This window comes from Catharus ustulatus, chromosome 5 (genome assembly GCF_009819885.2).
Source record: "Catharus ustulatus isolate bCatUst1 chromosome 5, bCatUst1.pri.v2, whole genome shotgun sequence".
In the NCBI taxonomy this organism is placed as follows: Eukaryota; Metazoa; Chordata; class Aves; order Passeriformes; family Turdidae; genus Catharus; species Catharus ustulatus.
In genome coordinates, this window is record NC_046225.1 from 3,336,750 (window position 1) to 3,353,847 (window position 17,098).

The 17,098-nt window shown below is 41.9% G+C and overlaps 1 protein-coding gene across 1 annotated transcript in view; it reads right to left on the reverse strand.

The window, feature by feature from the left end:
• PRSS12 (serine protease 12) overlaps positions 1 to 13,768 on the reverse strand; it is a 31,496-nt gene extending 17,728 nt beyond the window's left edge. Inside the window, exons 1-4 of the mRNA XM_033060727.1 lie at positions 13,320 to 13,768; positions 6,252 to 6,390; positions 4,216 to 4,394; positions 2,637 to 2,787 (exon numbers count right to left, since the gene is read on the reverse strand). Coding sequence (XP_032916618.1) covers positions 2,637 to 2,787; positions 4,216 to 4,394; positions 6,252 to 6,390; positions 13,320 to 13,635 — 785 coding nt within the window. The 5' untranslated portion in view covers positions 13,636 to 13,768. The remainder of the gene's footprint in view (positions 1 to 2,636; positions 2,788 to 4,215; positions 4,395 to 6,251; positions 6,391 to 13,319) is intronic.
• Positions 13,769 to 17,098: the final 3,330 nt, after the last annotated feature.

Sequence of the window (17,098 nt, forward strand, 5' to 3'; positions counted from 1 at the left end):
CTGTGGAAATGCAAGGAACACCCAGTCAGGAGGGAGCAAGCCTTTCCTGTGCCTTTAACTATCCTAGGAGAGATTACAGATGGACAGCTTGGGTATGAGGATTCTAATTTTAATATTCATTTAATACCCATATGTAGTAAAAATAATCCAATGTATATTCCTAAAGTGACTTTCACCTGTTGTCCTCAAAGCACGTTAATCAGATATCCAGATGAGGCAGAAAAACGTGATTGTTCTCCATTTAGTCATATGAAAACCATGACAAAGAGATCTTAAGTGACTTGACAAGTGTCATATCATCCATCAGCAATAGAAATATGAACAGGAAGCAGACCAATGACCAGCCTTGTATGGGTACATTCTCTGTCAGGAGAAGGATTTTGAGCACAAAAAAGTCTGCTGATTGAAAACACTCCATTGTTTTAGAATTACAGAAATTATGCAGTGTTTAATTTTTTATCATCTATGTGGATTTTTCCAATTCTATTTAAAATACTACGTCTTTCATATAGAAATGGTTTGGTTTCTTTCCACTCCATGTTCTGTCTGTTCCTATATTCACTCTAGTTCGAAATGGCAAGATTGAAATGTCTAAATTTTGGGCTGTAATGATTTACCTATCTAAAGCATTAGTTTAACTACAAAAGAATCTTGTTTTTCCAGTGTATCTGGTAAAAGTGCTGGCAGAAATGTATAGAAAATATTAAGGAAAATAACCTTATTCATTAAGCAGCTGGCTGAAATCAAAGAGATAATGATGGACTGCTCTGAATGCTTTTGTAATTTATACTATATTCCAGTAAGAGTCTCTGGAGTTAGGCAGAGACTACATATCCCATCATTATAACCAGGGGAATTTGTGAAGCCAAAAATACTTAGGAAACAAAATAATAAAAGAAATTATCATTATTTTCCACCTATTAATGGTAGATTCATATTTTGAAGTTTTATAGGAGTGCTACAGAAAAGGGGTGTGGGAAGTTACTTACTGAGCAGCTTTACTTTTCCAGTTTCTGGCATGTTTCCAGATGGATTAACAGTATGCAAATTTAGATTATTTTTAGTACTTCAGAACTGGTCTACTGCCACTGTTGGTAAGATTTCACTTCATATTAATTAGCATGTTTGTTGTAACATCTTGCTTACTTGAGAAGTTCTGTAAATCTCTAGACATATTTCAAATAGACTTAGCAGGTTTAGCACCATCTTAATGCAATTTATTTACTCAGGAAAACGAACCAAATTAGAAGCATCACAGAAATGCAGTTTTGATGATTAAATATAAGTAATAAAAAGTTTTAGTGTCATCAGTAAGGAAGCAGGCTAAGAGCATTCCACTTGTCATTAGTATACAGAAATGCAAAGCAGAGCTTAGTAACTCCCCAACCTATTAACAGCAGCCCAATTCAAAAGAGGAAAAGCCTGCAAGAAGATAGACTTTCCATTAGGTACTCCAAATTGAAAATGTGCAGGAATATAGAAATACAACATTAAAATAAGCTGGGAAAAAAAAAATCTGATGTCAGAGAAACATTTTAGTTCCCTTGTTGGCTCAGCAGGAAATCCACAATATTTTTAATTATTTCACATTCTCATCCTTCTGAGCTAGTTTGGGTGGCACAGGCAGCCCATAGCCTCTGTTACAGAAGTACACTCTGGGTACCACCAGTTAATGCCACAGAACTTTCTACCTTCAAAACCACTTTTCAATTCACTGTAGTCCCAGCAGGCTTGAACAGGTGAGTTCTGTTCCAGTCTCCTTTGCATTTACCTGCTTGTTCTCATCCAGTCTTTCAGACATAATCCCCTTCTGCATGGGATATAGCCCAGCATCTTCTCTGCCTCTTGCTCCTAGTTCTTCCCTCTTCAACCCCACTGGCCTTCCATCCTAATTGTCCCCATCTCCTTTCTCTCTGGTCCAGCACTTTTCCTCTTCGTTTCCCACCTCTGCAGCATTTTTCTGCAAATACCAATACTTATCTTCTGTGGGGTATCAAAATCCCCCCTGGCTGTTAAGAAAGTGAAGCAAGAAAATCCTGTTCTGCTGCTGTAGCTGTATTTTGGACCATGCTTAATTCAGACACAATCACTGACAAGCTTAACTGTCAGGACTTCAAACAGATCTCTAACTCAGTGTATGCAAACTGACAGTCTTCAGAGACTCGTGATTTAAACAGATCTAGAGAGATTCTCACAGGCATGCCAGAAAACATATCCTTCCTGACAAAGCAGAGTTCTTGTGCCAAAGCCAGAGGGCTGTCAGACTCCTCAGTAAAATGGATTGTAAGGATTTGAACAGTCAAAAAATGTCTTTTCTTCACCTGCAGGTTTTGATTGACACTTTACAGGAATTGCAGGGAGTTTTCACTACAAAGTCAACATTTATTGACACATTCTTTATCTGTCTGGTCAAACAGACAAAATTGGCCCTAAAACCACTGAAACCTGGTTCCAGGGAATTGAAAGTAATAGCACTGTACCTGAATCTTCTATAGATAAACTTAGTTAGTGCTCCAAAGTGTCAGTATGATTTTAAAGTACACTTTTTTTTTACAATTACACTTCTCTTAGCTTCAGCTGTGGCTCTGATAACTCTCGTGCTTTGCTGCTGGAATAACAAACGTAGAAAAACAAACCCAAGGCCAAGCTGCCGACAGACAACTTCAGCATCTGCATCATCCCACTGGTCATCACAGATTGTGCCCCACTGGCCACCATGGTAGAGTTCCACTCTTCCTTCGTGGGCATTGCTGCCACCAGCCAGCCGGATGGGAGTGAAAACAGGGCCTGGGAGCAAACACAAGGTACAGAACAGGTCATTGTCATAGGAAAGAAAGAGGAAGATGGCTTAATGGTTCCTCTAACATCACTCAAGAACCACATTTTCTTTTTTCTACTTGGAACACCTGGAGGTAAAGTGAGTTCCCTTATGCACCACTCTCACTAACTTACACATACAAGCAACCCTATAGATCTTGAATTACCTAAGTGTCAGAGCATTCACAGACACTTGGTGTAAGGCCAAACACTGAATCAGGCAGTAGAGCAAAATCAGGTAAAATCTGAAGTAAGAGGCAAAAATTATGTCATGGACACAGAAATAGAAATTCATCCTTGGGTTTTCTCATTAGAAAATTCTGTCAGAGCAGTGAAATCTCTTTGACTGTGGAATCTCACTTGAATTGTGCAGGTATTGCTCCCTTCTTGTTTCCAGTCTTTTAAAATCAGTAGTTCTCTTCTGGTGTATACAAAGAAACTGTCTTGAAAGCATCACTGCTGAATAAATCTATACTAATGGAAACAGTTTAAAGCCATATAAAACCCCATAATTGCTGTAATGTGAACAAGGTTATTTTAAAGTTTCAGCATATCTAACATCTGAATTATTTAAATTTGAGTAATTGTTCATCTAACTTTCCAATCAATTAATGCTACTATTCAATGTAATTCTTGATTATTTAAAAAAAACCCAAAACAACAATACTTAGGGAATTTCTCCAATTTCATATTAGTGTGGCACTGATAGGAGATATGGGGGGCATTTATGTGTAAATAGAACCTGCAAAAATGTAAAAACATTTATTGTTTTCAGCTTCTTTAGGCAAAGCTTTCTTGCTTTTGTTCTTTAATTTGTCTCCTAGCTTGAAAAGATTCTCCCTTCCCTGTACTAAATAGTTTTCTAAGACTAAAATGTTATTTTAAAAGCCATTTATCAAAATATTGGTCATTGTAAATAAACCTTTAGGACAAAAATGCACCCACCTTCTTTGGATAAAAGCATAAGGAGGAGAAGAAATGCAGCACAGAACTGGCTGCAGCCCTTCTCAATGGGCATGCCTGCCCATTTAGTTAGCATGTTGATGAAAATAATATCAAATACCTTAAAAACATTAATGAGATTTCTTTTCCTAATAGTTATAATTTTGAAATTAAAAAAAAAAAAGTGGGGAAACAATTTTCATTTTACAGATGGAGATTCTTGCTACTTTATTCTTTTCTACATCTGAAAGAAACAATTTGTTGTTGATTATGGAAAGGTAAAAAATTGTTAAGCTAGGTGCTGCTTGAGGAATTTGAAGAAGTTAATGATGCAATGATTCAATCTGTATAAGCTCTTCCAAGAAATCTTAACACTTCTAATTTAATAATGAGTAATTATTACAACTTCTGCTTATATAAAATAAGAACTTGAGAAAACCATATGATTTTTTTTACCCAGGGAGGAGCTACATGAGACAGCAGCTGCCATTTTTTGAGGACATGTCCCATCTTGCCAGGTGTCTTTTTCACATAACTGTATATTTTCTTCATCACCACGACAACGCACTTGACTCCAGAAAACAGGAATAAGGCCTAATCCAGAGAAGGGTATGTGTTTTGCTGTACCTTTTTCCCTGTAAAAATAATCAGGATAGGGCATCAGAGTGGGAGGAAGGGAAGTGGAAACATTTTCTCATATATAAATCTTGGAGTAGAAAAGAAAGGGCTTTCTTCAGCAGGGTAAATTCATCACATTTTCATACAGTTCAGCATTGTCTTCTGCACAAAGAAAAGTAACAGATGTGACCCAGTTCTCACCATTTTGTTGTGGGATATTTTAGTACAATGATTGTGCTGCTGCAGAGCCAGCTACATTCCTGCTCTCCCAGTTCTTAACTGCAAAAATCAACAGAGGCCACAGTGCATAGGTGAATCTACAGCACCAGCCCGCTGCAGTTACAATTCCAGGAGGGGTAATGCCACCAGGGCTGTCTCCCTTATTCTGTCCTTTACTCCATGGACACACACCATGCTCTGCCCATAAATGCCAGCTGTTGTGGAGTGCAACCACCTCACACTCCACTAGATCAGGCCCTCATCCATTTTTCTCTATTCAGCCTTTCCCATCCACTCAGAACATTTTATAAACAGTTCTCTTTCCTTCTCATGCTGAATCTACAGCAACACTTAGAGAGCCATCTTCTCTTCTTTGCAAAGCACAAGGAATTTAAAACAATGCCAAATATGGTGATATCCAGGGAGCAGATAGATGGGGCACCTGAAAAGCACCAGTAATACCTGGTGAGTTCACCTGGTGGTACAGAGATCCACATTTCTGCCAAACATTCAAGATAGCTCAGACTTTCAGCTACTGTTTGCTCGGGGCTTTTCTGGCCTGGGTTCAGCTTTGAGGCATTTCTGTTGAAAAGATGAAACCATTCACCCGTATCGCTGAACCACTTTTGCGAACAGCGGCCTCGTTCAGCTGACATGCTCAGGGTATGGGAGGCACACAGGACTTACATGACAATGAGGGAAGGAGCCACTGCACGTAGACAGCTGAAGTCATAAGCAAAATCACAGCCTCCAGATGGCTGAACTTTTATCTCATCTAATCCTCATATTTTTATAAGTTGGCATGGTGTGTCCAGATTAGCACTGAACATTATAAACCAGCTTAGATTTAGTTTTGGCTAGCAGTCTTAAAAAGTGGAATAATCATTAGGAATGTCACAGTGCAAGTCTGCTATAAAAGCCCCTTTGCTTGTAGCAAGCAAAAGTACTGCTCTGGTATGTGAGTGAAAGAAATGTAGAAAGGCAATAAAGGCAGCCAAATTATGCTAAAGGGTGCTGTTGATTAACTCTGTTCTGGCAGCAGTGGGAAGTGGTGCTCAACGAGGACAGTGCAGGGACTTTCAGCCTGTCCAGTGTGGCTGTAGCTTAAAGTGCTGCCATTTGCCAACAACATAGGGCGAGTTCCAGGTGTCATTTGGCATGCTGCAATGGGTGATTACTAGGATAACCCCTTGCCCCTGAGAATTAGGAATTTTCCTGTGATTAGGAGCCCATGCAGACTCTAATCCGGGCCATATTTACATTGTTATAGATTCAACAACCTTGACACTGAGATATGTGAGATCAGGATCAGACCACATAATTCTGTCCTTGTGGACATCCCCCAGATATCCAGGAGAGCAGTTTGTGTTTGCCCAAAGCTTGTTCACCTCTTGTCACTTTGAAAGCAAAGCATTTACCGTGCTCTGCTCCTGTCCAGATCCTACCTTCAGCTTTCTGAGGAAATACTGACTTCCTCTTTGAAGTGTAATGTGGCTGAAGTAAGCCAAGTAATCTAGGAAGAACAACTTCAACATTCAAAAAGAAAAAACAATCATCAAACACAAAAAGCCATCAGTATTTACCAAGTAGATTGTTCTTTCTACTGAAACATCATGAAAATGAGCTGACTGATTTTTACTCTCACTGAAACTTACCCAAGTGCAAGCTGTCGACACACAACCGTCGCATCATTGTTGTCCCAATGGCTCCCGCAGATTGTTCCCCAGATTCCATTCCAATAAACCTCCACTGTACCTTCAAACTCATTCTTGCCTCCCCGCAGTCTCACTGACCCTAGTTACCAAAAATTAAAAATAAAACAGTTACACTTCCAAGATACTCTATTGCTCAGTTAATGCATCTCACACAAAAGACTCTGAGCCTCGCTTTCCCTGAGTTCTTGTTTCATGGATACTGAGCTGCTTCCAAGAAAACATTCTGGCACACCTAACATTCTCATACAGTGATACACAAATTGAGAAAACCCTGTTTTTACATGAGGAAAGCATTTTGCTCCCCATACTGAAATTGCATCATATTTCTGATCCCTCTGATGCTACAACTTAGTTAAAGATCTAACAATGAGAAAGTATTTATAGACACATAATTATTGAAATATGATTTCCTGTACCCAAATTCCAAAAACTTGTATGTACATATATAGTGTGTCTGTGTATATTTGTATAAAATATGCTATAATTTCATCTTTCACAAAATTCCATTGACCTTAAGGGAATCAGAAAATAACCACATGGATTGCATAACTTTAGCTCTGACCCATGTTACATTATGCATGTTGTAGATGACAGCAGTTTATTTTAGCCAAAGAATGCATTTGTCCATACTTTTCTCAGACAGAAAAACACTGCATGTGGTTCTATTAATTCATGAGTGGTCTATCAAATTATCAGACAAAGCAAGCTAAAAACCATAAGGACTTGTCTAAAAGAAGTGGGGAGGGGGAAAGTGCTTCTTGAGACCTACAGAGCACAGAAATCCAGGAAAATTAGCACATTTTGCATTTTTTAAAATGATTGCAGTAATTTTACTTGAGATGCATCTATTGTTGAAGGTAACCAAGAACCATGGACAAAGGTGGGGAAAAGCTGGTCATGGGGATAACTACACAGAAACAGGAAAGAATCATGACAGAGCAGTAATTCAACAAGAAACATTTCTGTTAAATTATCAAACATAGCCCAGCTGTATGAATTTGTATTGCCTGAAATCCCAGTTAATCCATCTGCTTCTGTTCTGTGATCTGCTTAGAAGCTCCACCATCACCCAGTTTGCAGGAGTTTAGCAAAGGGATGAAGATATTCAGTGTTTGTGCCTTTCATTGTTCTGTGTTCATCTTTGTGTAAATAATAATAATAGGTAGATCCACTTTTTCTTCTCAGCTTGTCCTGGGTTTAGTTCAGTGTATTTTATAAAACCACAAAGCCAAACAACTGCCAAATAACTCGAGGAATTAATTAACCTCATTTTGGTTTGGCATGCTCCTTTCTGCCTCCTATTTACCTTCTCAGCAGTAACTTACTGTGCAGTTAATTTACAAAAATCATTTATTCAGCTCATGTTACAGAGTGAGCTATCATTCCTGGGAGAGGATTATTACTGAGTCAAATATAACTATACTGTAGACATGTTGCACATCATTTATCTGTCTTTACAATTTTTCTCTTTGTGTTTTTCTGTATGTGTCACAGACAGTCTGGAATTCTGTTTATTTCTGCTCCTCAGACTTTTGTATAGACTATTATTTTCACTTGAAATGTCAACTGCACTCACAGCAAAGTGATTCCTGACATACCAGAAAGCAAGTTTGAAGATGTCATCTCCAAAAATAAGTTTATTTTAGTGCATGATTGCTTACAGTGCTGCATGACACCTACTGAAATCAATACAGTGCTTCCTGAGTACACATTACACAATGTTTCTATTCAAATATTTGAATAAGGGAACACTTGAAGAATAAAATTGTTTTCTAAGGTCTCCATGGCAGAATTTGGCTCACTTCTCTTTGTGTATTTACAGATTTGGAGATTTCCCAATGACAGTGGTGGAAGAACTTAGTCATGTACACACAGCAAAACACACAAGAGGACTTTTAAAGGTAAATTTGTAACCAATTTTTAATATTCTTGATTTTCACCTGGTAAGTTAATCTAAAAATAAATAAAAAGAAAGCCTATTTTTACATGTAGGTAATATAAACCTTCCATTTAATAGAGGTAACCAAATATATGGTATAGGAACTTTGAAGTATGTATCAACCTCTGTCATATGACCAAGTCATAATTATGTAGCAAACAAATCAAAGGGCACTAATGAGAAAATTATTTCTCTGTTGTTTACTCAAAATGTTGTGGTATTCAGACACCTGGTAGTTATATTCCCAGATCAAAAGATACATTAGTTAACAGTAGTGGTACCTCATAGAACAGAACCTCAACATCAAGACCTTAGTTTTTCTTTGCAATGTATAAAACTTTCTTCATGATGAAACACAGCTCAGGGTTTCCTGTGTAAACTGATCCTAGGAAATTGCAGGATAACAGCATGATCTGCCATCATATGTGTCTATGCTGTATTACCAACTCTCTGTTTCTGTGTTCATATTTTAATTGCAAGATAGTCAGTGTTTGCATTGTAAAATTACCAGGAAACACTTTTTCACTTTATAGGCAGCAAGAAACCTAATGCATAGCATGATTGAAAGGATACAGGTTAATTCTTATTTTCATTGGTTAAGTTTGCTGTAACACCTCAAGCACCCCAGCACCTGTCTCAGGGGCTTCCTCTGTGCTGCCCCTGGAGTACAACTCTGCAGAAGAGCATCTGCATTTCCTTAAATGTGTGCACTGGAGGCTCTAGGTTTCTGGACTCAGAGGTATAGTAGCATCTCAGATTTTTATGTTTTTCCAGTTCTTTTGGTTGCTGAAGAAAACTAAAACAGTTGGGATTAGAGTTAATGCAGTAGGATCTACTCTTTCTGCTCTCCACCAGTTCAATATGGTGTCAGACCTCTGCTTAAAGTGCTTATCAAACCTACCCTGCCTCAACTCACAGCTCAACAGCAGGGAACAGCAGCACCAGGATTCTGCCATGGCTCTGCCCTCCTCAGCACTGGTCAGGAAGAGGGAGGATGAGGAGAGGTGACCTGACCCCACAATAGTTAGAACCAAGGGCACAGGACACAAAGCAGGCCTATGAGACAGCTCTTAACACGTACTGTGGTCTTAGGACAGACTTAATTCAGGCTTTGTTAAAAAATACAATCTGCTGTCCTGACAGAAACTCCTTCATTTATAAACACTCAGAAAGTATGTATGCATTTACTGTACTTGTGTTTTCTTTTCTAGCTGAGGTTACTGACTGTCAATTCCTGTTGTTTACATACAGTCTGGTAATTTTAGTTGTCCTGGTATCTGCCCAAGTCAGAGTCTTTCCTATCTGCTATCACTGTTGAAAGGAGATTAAGTTATACTTGCAAATGCAAGGAAGTAAGGGTATCCAGTGGGTGCTGCTGAGACTTGCTCCAGAACACCTGCCAGATAGGCTGGAGATGAGACACTCAAGAAAACAGGGAGAGAAAAACCACCCAGCCAACTTTTAATTAAGTCCAAAAAGCAGAAGAGCTTCAAAGGAATTGTGCTGTTGTGCTTGGCCTCTTTTCCTATACATTCTTATGTGGAGAGATGCTGGGTAACTTCACATCCTCTTTTTCACATTTCACTGGGAAGGAGCTGAGTTACTGTGTGGCTGAATTACAAATAGAATGGGAATCACTTCCACTTCTGCTCTAAGTGTTAGTATTGCAGCAGTGGCATTTATGGTGTTGGCTAAAGGTGTGCCATAGTTTCTTGGTAAACATGTGTCCAAATGTTTGAAATTTGTCTATAAATGTAGGCTGGGAAAATAGGAATGAGAAGTAGAAATTGCCTGTGCCTTTCACGTTGGTGCACTGTGCTCTGAAATGGCAGATTTAAAGCAAAGCAAAAGAAGTCATTTCAATTTTGGAAATCTGTAAAAACAACAATGTGGGATTGTGCTACAGAAAGGCCCTGCACTGGCAATTCATCTCTGTTGTCTTGGAGTCAACGAGGTCAGTCCAAACTGACATCAAGTGTGAGGGTTTTCCATTGATACATGCTTTATATCCCATGGGACCACACCGGAACTTGTAGTATTTAGAATACACAGGGATGACCCATAATACATACAAAAGGGTCTTTCCCAGTTTCAGAATTAAACTAATTCACTGGTTTGTGTGAGGTACTTGTAAAAAGCTACATGTAGCACAGGTGAAACCTAACATTGGTTCAAATCAGTGAAAACTTCCCTTCCATGATCAGGCCTGACTAAAATCAAAGAAATGAATCCTGTTGACTTCAGCAAAATTATGCATGGTGCTCACTGTGATCAATGACTGCTGTTGTCCATCACTTTCCTGAGCACTACTCTTAGTCTAAAAATACAATTATTTTCCCCATGCATTTTAACCTTGAAAAAAGGGTGCCTCCAGCAGAACTACTTTTTAAGAACTATCTTGAGGATCAGCAGCAGTATTGCATACTCAAGGATCCTTATATTAGAACTTTCATAAATATTGTATAGACTGAGTGTGTAATGTGCTGTGTTGGTTCCTCTGCAGCACTGAGATCCATCATGTCAGCAGTCAGTGGTTTAGGGCTCTGGGAAACTAAACTGAGCAATGGAATGGGCTCTGAAGGACTGCACTTTTCTTCTGTGGGCAGAGCTGGAGAATATCAGGGCTCTCACACTGTGCAGCTCTGGGGAGAATGGTTCCAGAGAAGCTGCTGCTTACAAGGAAAATACAGACATTCATGTTTCAGTTCTAATCATAAGCTGTTAAAAAACCCCAAATCCCAAAAGTAATTCCACCAACTGCTTGGTCTATGGTATAACAGGTAGGGAGAGGTAGTGTTTAGATTTTGGGCTCCAGACTTGATTCTTCTCTCATAACAGTTTAGTGGAGTTTGATTTGACTGACATTAGTGTGATAAAAGTCATTTTAATGGAAAGTTTCTAAAGTCAGGCGTTCCTGGAGATGAATATTTTATTTCCAGTTCTGCCAGTGACCTCTGACAGACACCCTATTTTGTACTGGTCCTTCTTTGTAATAGAAAAGAAAATAATTAACCCACTTGATGGAAAGTGCTTTAAATTAGATGTGTAACAATATAGCATGAACAATATATGCCCAGAACTGTAACTACGTGCCACACAAACATTGTGTGGCAGCAGCTGCTCCCAGGTACTGAGCTAGGCCTTGTTCTTGGAGCCTGAGCACACCACAGGTAAGTTGGTGTTAGCAGCAACTCCAATACTCAGCTCTGGTCAGTGTAACACTTACACTGGCTCTGTGGACAGAGTATGCTGATATTCATTTATTGTCCTCTGTGATGTCCTTGGCTAATCATGGTAATTTATATGTATTTGTATTTGGTGTACTTGCTTTCAAGACATGAATAAGTAATGTTACCCAGATCTTTTAGAAGGAAGGAAATGAAACACCAAAACCTATTATTTTAAACTGTAAGACTGATTTTAGATGGTATTGTACCATATAATAGCAAAGGCGTGCTTAATTTTTTTTCATTGTTACTGTTTAAATATGAAACAGTTTAATACATATACATGCATGAAGTTTAGCCAGTTAACTTTGCAGATAAGTAATCATATTTAAGCAAGAAAAACCCGGAGATTTATAGGTAAGCTTTTGAATGTGGTACTGTGTTTAGTTGTGGCCCTGAGTATGGGCTTCCTTAGCCCAGGTGCTGAAGGAAGAGGTGCAGTGAGTTCCTGTCCCAGCAGTCTGTCCCTGTCTAGCTAGAACCGCATCGTGACCCTGCCTCACTGGTATTTTGCTTCTTGTAACAAAGAAACGTACTTCAGAAGGAATGTTACACTGATCTTTTGTATCTGGGCAAATGGCTTGATTTGTGTCCATGTTCTGCCTTAAGCCATCTCAAACTCTGTAATTCTTTCATATTGCCCCAGTGGAGGCTTTTGGACAGACCTGGCCCTGCTGATGCCACTGGAGTTTACCACCGAGTCCAGCAGGAACAGCTGATCTGTCCATGACAAAGTATTGGCTATTGTTCAGTAGCTGAGTCTTCCCTCTTAGCAGGGGCCAACCTGGATTTCCTTCTTCTGAGGGGACAAAGCAGCATTCTGAAAAGGCTGGAGAAACACAGCTAAACCCAAATCATGCAGTATTTTTGGTGGTTTTTTGTTTAAATCCCCTTCATCCTGAACTTACAGGGCATTCTGAAACTTACTTTACTAAGTGCAAGATTGGGTTCTTAGCAATAAATTGCTGTGCTCTTCGCTGTTATATCAGACCAAGTTCTCATAAAGTATTTTGGGAACCAGACTGAAGAATTCTAAAAAAGCCTATTAATATGTTGGGCTAAATTAGAGAAGCAACTGTGGTACCCTTTCTGACAGTGAGACTAGTTAAAGGGCATGAAGTCTTTTGGGTTTTTTTTCATCTGTGTCTAGGTATCTGTTTTGTCCTCCATGCCATCAGCTGCGTGGTATTCTTTCCAGGGAAACATCTGTACTGCATAAAACATCATTCTGTCTTCTTGAAGGAGTATCTTTGACTTGGAACACAGCTTTGGAAGCCACATTTTTTTAATGTGTAAATGATCAATAGGAACCTTGGTGCCTCCATATCCTCTTCATGTGGTATTTTATAGCAATATGTGTAATTATCATAGAAATTCACACTGGGTAAACAGTTCGTCTTTGGAGCCAGGCATCCTTCTATTTCTCTTTCTGCCACTTCACTTCTGTAGACCGAGTGCTTCCCGGATAAGTGAAGCCGGTTACAAAGAAGGGATACCAGCCAGCCTTGGCAAACTGAGCCTCCTGAACGCTCACGGCACGGCTTTGAAACGCGCTTCACCTACCCGGTATTAGAATAGCGGCGGAATAAACCCAGCCGGGACCTTCGTCTTTCCGCGGCATCCTCTGATGCACGAGTTTAACTCTCCTCTGCGAACAGCTCTGGCTGTCACTGTGGCAGACGGAGTCCGTCCCCTCGTTCCCCGTTCCCTCCAGCGACAGGGACCCGGGTACGGGATGGCAGAACGCAGCCGCCCGGCCAAGGCTCTCTCGGCGTCCGTCCCCCCGCAGCCCCGCGCTCTCCGCCGCCCCCCGCGCCGCGGGCTCGCCCTCTCCCCGCTTACCTGGCTCGCAGTCAGCGCGGCCGCGCTCCGCCGGGCCCCGGCCGTCCCCGGGGTCGCAGCCGGGCCGTGCTCCGCCGCCGGGCAGGGCGCAGGAGCTGCGGCGGCCCCGGGGCGCCCGGCCCGCCGCCCCCCGCCGCGGCAGAGCGGGCGCCGCCGGTGCCCAGGGGCGCTGGGCCGCGGTGAAGCCCCCGGCGGGGCAGCCGGCGGGGGGCTGTGGGGGGCGGGCGGCCGGGAGGCTGGCGGAGACCTGCCCTGGCCCGCGGGCTCCGGGGATCGCCCCTATCACCAGCGCCACCACGAAGCCGGCGAATGTCATGGTGCCAGTCCCGCCGGCTCGGGTCCATCTCCCCCTCTCATCGCGCCCGGGATGCGAGGGGGGAAGGCGGGGCCGCGGCGTCCCGCTAATCCCCCTCGCCGCACACCCCTGCCGCCCGCCCCCGGCTGCCCGGCCCGCGGGGGCAGGGCGAGCGGGGCGCTGCCGGCTCCCTCCCTACCTGCCGCAGCCTGCCCAGCACGGCGGGGAGCGGAGCGGAGCGGCCGCCCGGCCACGGGCACGGTCCCTCGGGCAGCCCCGGAGGGGTTTACAGGGGGATGTGTCCCCCGAGCCCGGCCCCGGGGCTCCCTCCCGCTCCCCCGCCAGCTTCGGGGCTGCCACCCCCATACCATCCCTCGCCCTCGCCGGCGGTCCCAGCGCAGCTCCGCAGGCTCACCCCACCCCTCGCACTGGGGCTCCCCTAGCAGCCGCCTTCTCTGCCCTCGCCCCGTGCCTGGCTCTGCCTCACAAAAAGCAGAAGGAGCCGGGGCACAGCCTGGCCTGGGGCTCGCAGCTTGGGGCGAGAGGGACAAAACGAGCCCTCAGAACTGTCTGAGGCGGCACAGGGATGGAGAGATCCCCAGACGGGGAACAAAGGGGCTGGAAACAAGCGCCGTGAAATGTCTTGGAGGGTTTAGCATTATCCCAGTACCATGTGCTCTGAATAGTAATCTGCTTATTTCCTAGCGAACGCTGCGTGACCGGATCATCACTTGAGTTCCTTGTCCCACCGGGATGGCTGTCAGTTATTCCTGCTTCTTTGTCTCATATTGTTCAGTTGTTAGTTTGGGTTAGTTTCTGTATTTTACTTTGCTGCTGGTTTTAATCTACGCCGTTCATTCTTGAGGTCCAATTCTGCCTCATGGAGCACGTACCTTTTATTTAGCAATTTGTAATGTGTCTGTTGAGTCACCTCTCCATAAGATCCTTTTTCCTCTCTATTTTTTTTGTCTGGAAAGTATTAATCTGGTTCCTGGGTAAGCACATCAGTATTTCCATTATCTTTTGTTGACACAAAAATCTAAAATAAAGAGGGTGCTTTCTGCTTTCCATGCAGAATACCGCATATATCCAGTGAATAGTGCCCTTCCTTTAGCAGCCTCCAGACTGTTCAAAAGGTGCAGAATGCAAGTTTACCAGTTTAAACTTTTGTTTATAAGAACAAAAGAGCTTCAATGCTAAGGAGAGCAGGTACCGCAGTGTTTGGGATTGCCTGTGTTCATCTTAGTTCTGCTCATCTGTGGTTAATTCTTATTGCAGCGTTACAGTTTGTATTTTAATCACTCACAAAGGTAAGGCATACTCTGCTGGGGTTTCTACAGCAACGTGATAACTATGCTATCACAGTGTCTGTTGCACTTCTTTGTGGACGGACGCACAGATTGTTCTTTCTTGCTGAGATTTCTTTTGCAGATATGGATATGCATTATTTTAAAAAGCATCAGGACTGGCAAAAATTTAATTTGTTTTCAAAGTATTTGATTATATACAAGACATTAAGCCTGAAAGCAACTCATTATGGCCGTTTTAAAATTGTCTGAAATTCTGTTTCTGTCATGACAAGTTGCTTGCTTTTATCCTTTGGGAAGGACCAGTTAAAAGCATGCTCAGCCTGGCTGGTTAAGGTTTCCTTCATTGCCTAGTAAACACTTTTTGGCATCAAGTAACAATAATATTTCGTTTTCCCCTGACCTAAGCTCTTTTTCCAACCCTCTGTAGCCTGGAAGACAAAGGGTTTTCCTGATCAGGAGAAGGGGAAGAGAACAAATGAGTATGATGAGTCTCACCAAGCGCTTCAGGCAAAGTTCTGAGCCTGGCACTTACTCATGTATTGTGATTGCATTCAGATCCCCAAGGTGTGTGGGCTGTGCAGTGAACCTTCTTTACCTGTTTGGGTAGAGGTATTTGTGCTTGAGCTTGCAAAGTGCTATTCAGCAGGAGGAGGGGGAAAAGAGGGCAGGCTACTCAGGGAAAGGTTTGGAAGTAACTGCAATTCCGAAAAAGCATCAAGAAGAAAAAAAGCAGTGTCATAATGATTCACTCCCAAGACAGGGTTCAGGTATAATGGAAGGATCCACATGTACAGATTGACTCTTGAACATTTTAATTTTTTATCATGATTGTTCTTTTTGATGTGGTCTTAAAAGGAGAAGGAGCCTTCTTTTATTTTAGTAACTATAAATGAGCTTTCCCTACAATATGAAATCTGTTAATGCTACAGGAAATAATACTTTTGTTACAATTTACAAATTAGGGACCCAGTCTGGTGTCCATTCCAGACATTGACAGCAAACTCACTGCAAAGAGGAGGGGCACTCTTTGAAGGAATCCTGGAGCTGATGGAGGTTTTTTGCAGGCTGTATGCTTTGCACTTTGCTTGCAGCTTCATGTCTTGGCTTGAGCATTTCTGAGTGTCTCCCCCACACGGTCTCTCTGGTGTCTGAGCAGTGTGAGCACATGCAAGTTTGTCCTGTGGCTCTGGCACTTAGAGGTGCCATGCAGAGAATCACTCTGATCTGCTTGGCTGCTTTTATCACACTTGTAGCTCATTATCTCTGTGACTTCTGCCTCTGTCACATGTTCTCACAATAACTCAAAAGTTATTGGAAAGAGCAAAGACAAAGCAAGAGTTACATTTATAGACCGTGGTTTTGAGACCTTGATTCTTTGACTTAAAATGGACTCTCAGACTTAAAATAACAATAAAAAACTGCACTGTGCTTTAGGGTCAGACTTTATTTTCACATATTTAGAAAATAGAAACAGAGGATTATTACACTGATAATAGCTTTAGAAAGATGCCAAATATGAAATACTCTTAATGCATTAAAAAGTTTTCTCTCTGCTGTACAGAACTATTGAAAACTCATTCACAAATTGAATTGCAAATGAAAAGGAAAGAAAAAAATATGTTTTCCTAGTTAGGAAAATAGGCAAGGATTTATTTGGAAACCTCAAAATCAATCTGGGTGTTACACATAACTTGGATCCTGAGATTATAACATCCAGCTTTTCAGGGAAAAAAGGCAAAAAATGCTGGAAAGTCATAAATCTTTGGAAAGTGTGCTAGTTAAACTCCTGCTGCAGCACTGGAGGATTTAAAGTCAGTAATCTGTGTTTAACAAGGCCTGTATTTTTATAGGAAAGCAAAGGCTTGTTTTGGTCTTTTGGGATTGGTGCAGAAAATAATCCATTAAAATGACATCACAGGGGTGAACTGGCTCCAGGTGAAGCCCATTCCCCCTTGTGCAAAACACCCCAATATTAGTGTCAGTGTTTAGGTTGTTTTGACAGCAGTCCCACAGACCAACACTCATGACCAAAGCTGGGAATTCTGGGCTGTGCACTGGCAGCTTCCATGGCAGCAGTTGGAAATCACCTGCCAGAATAGGTTTTAGTTTCTGTACAATTCCACAAGGCTGGCTGCTTTTGTCTCTAGTGATCTTTGATAGTCCCAACACCATAC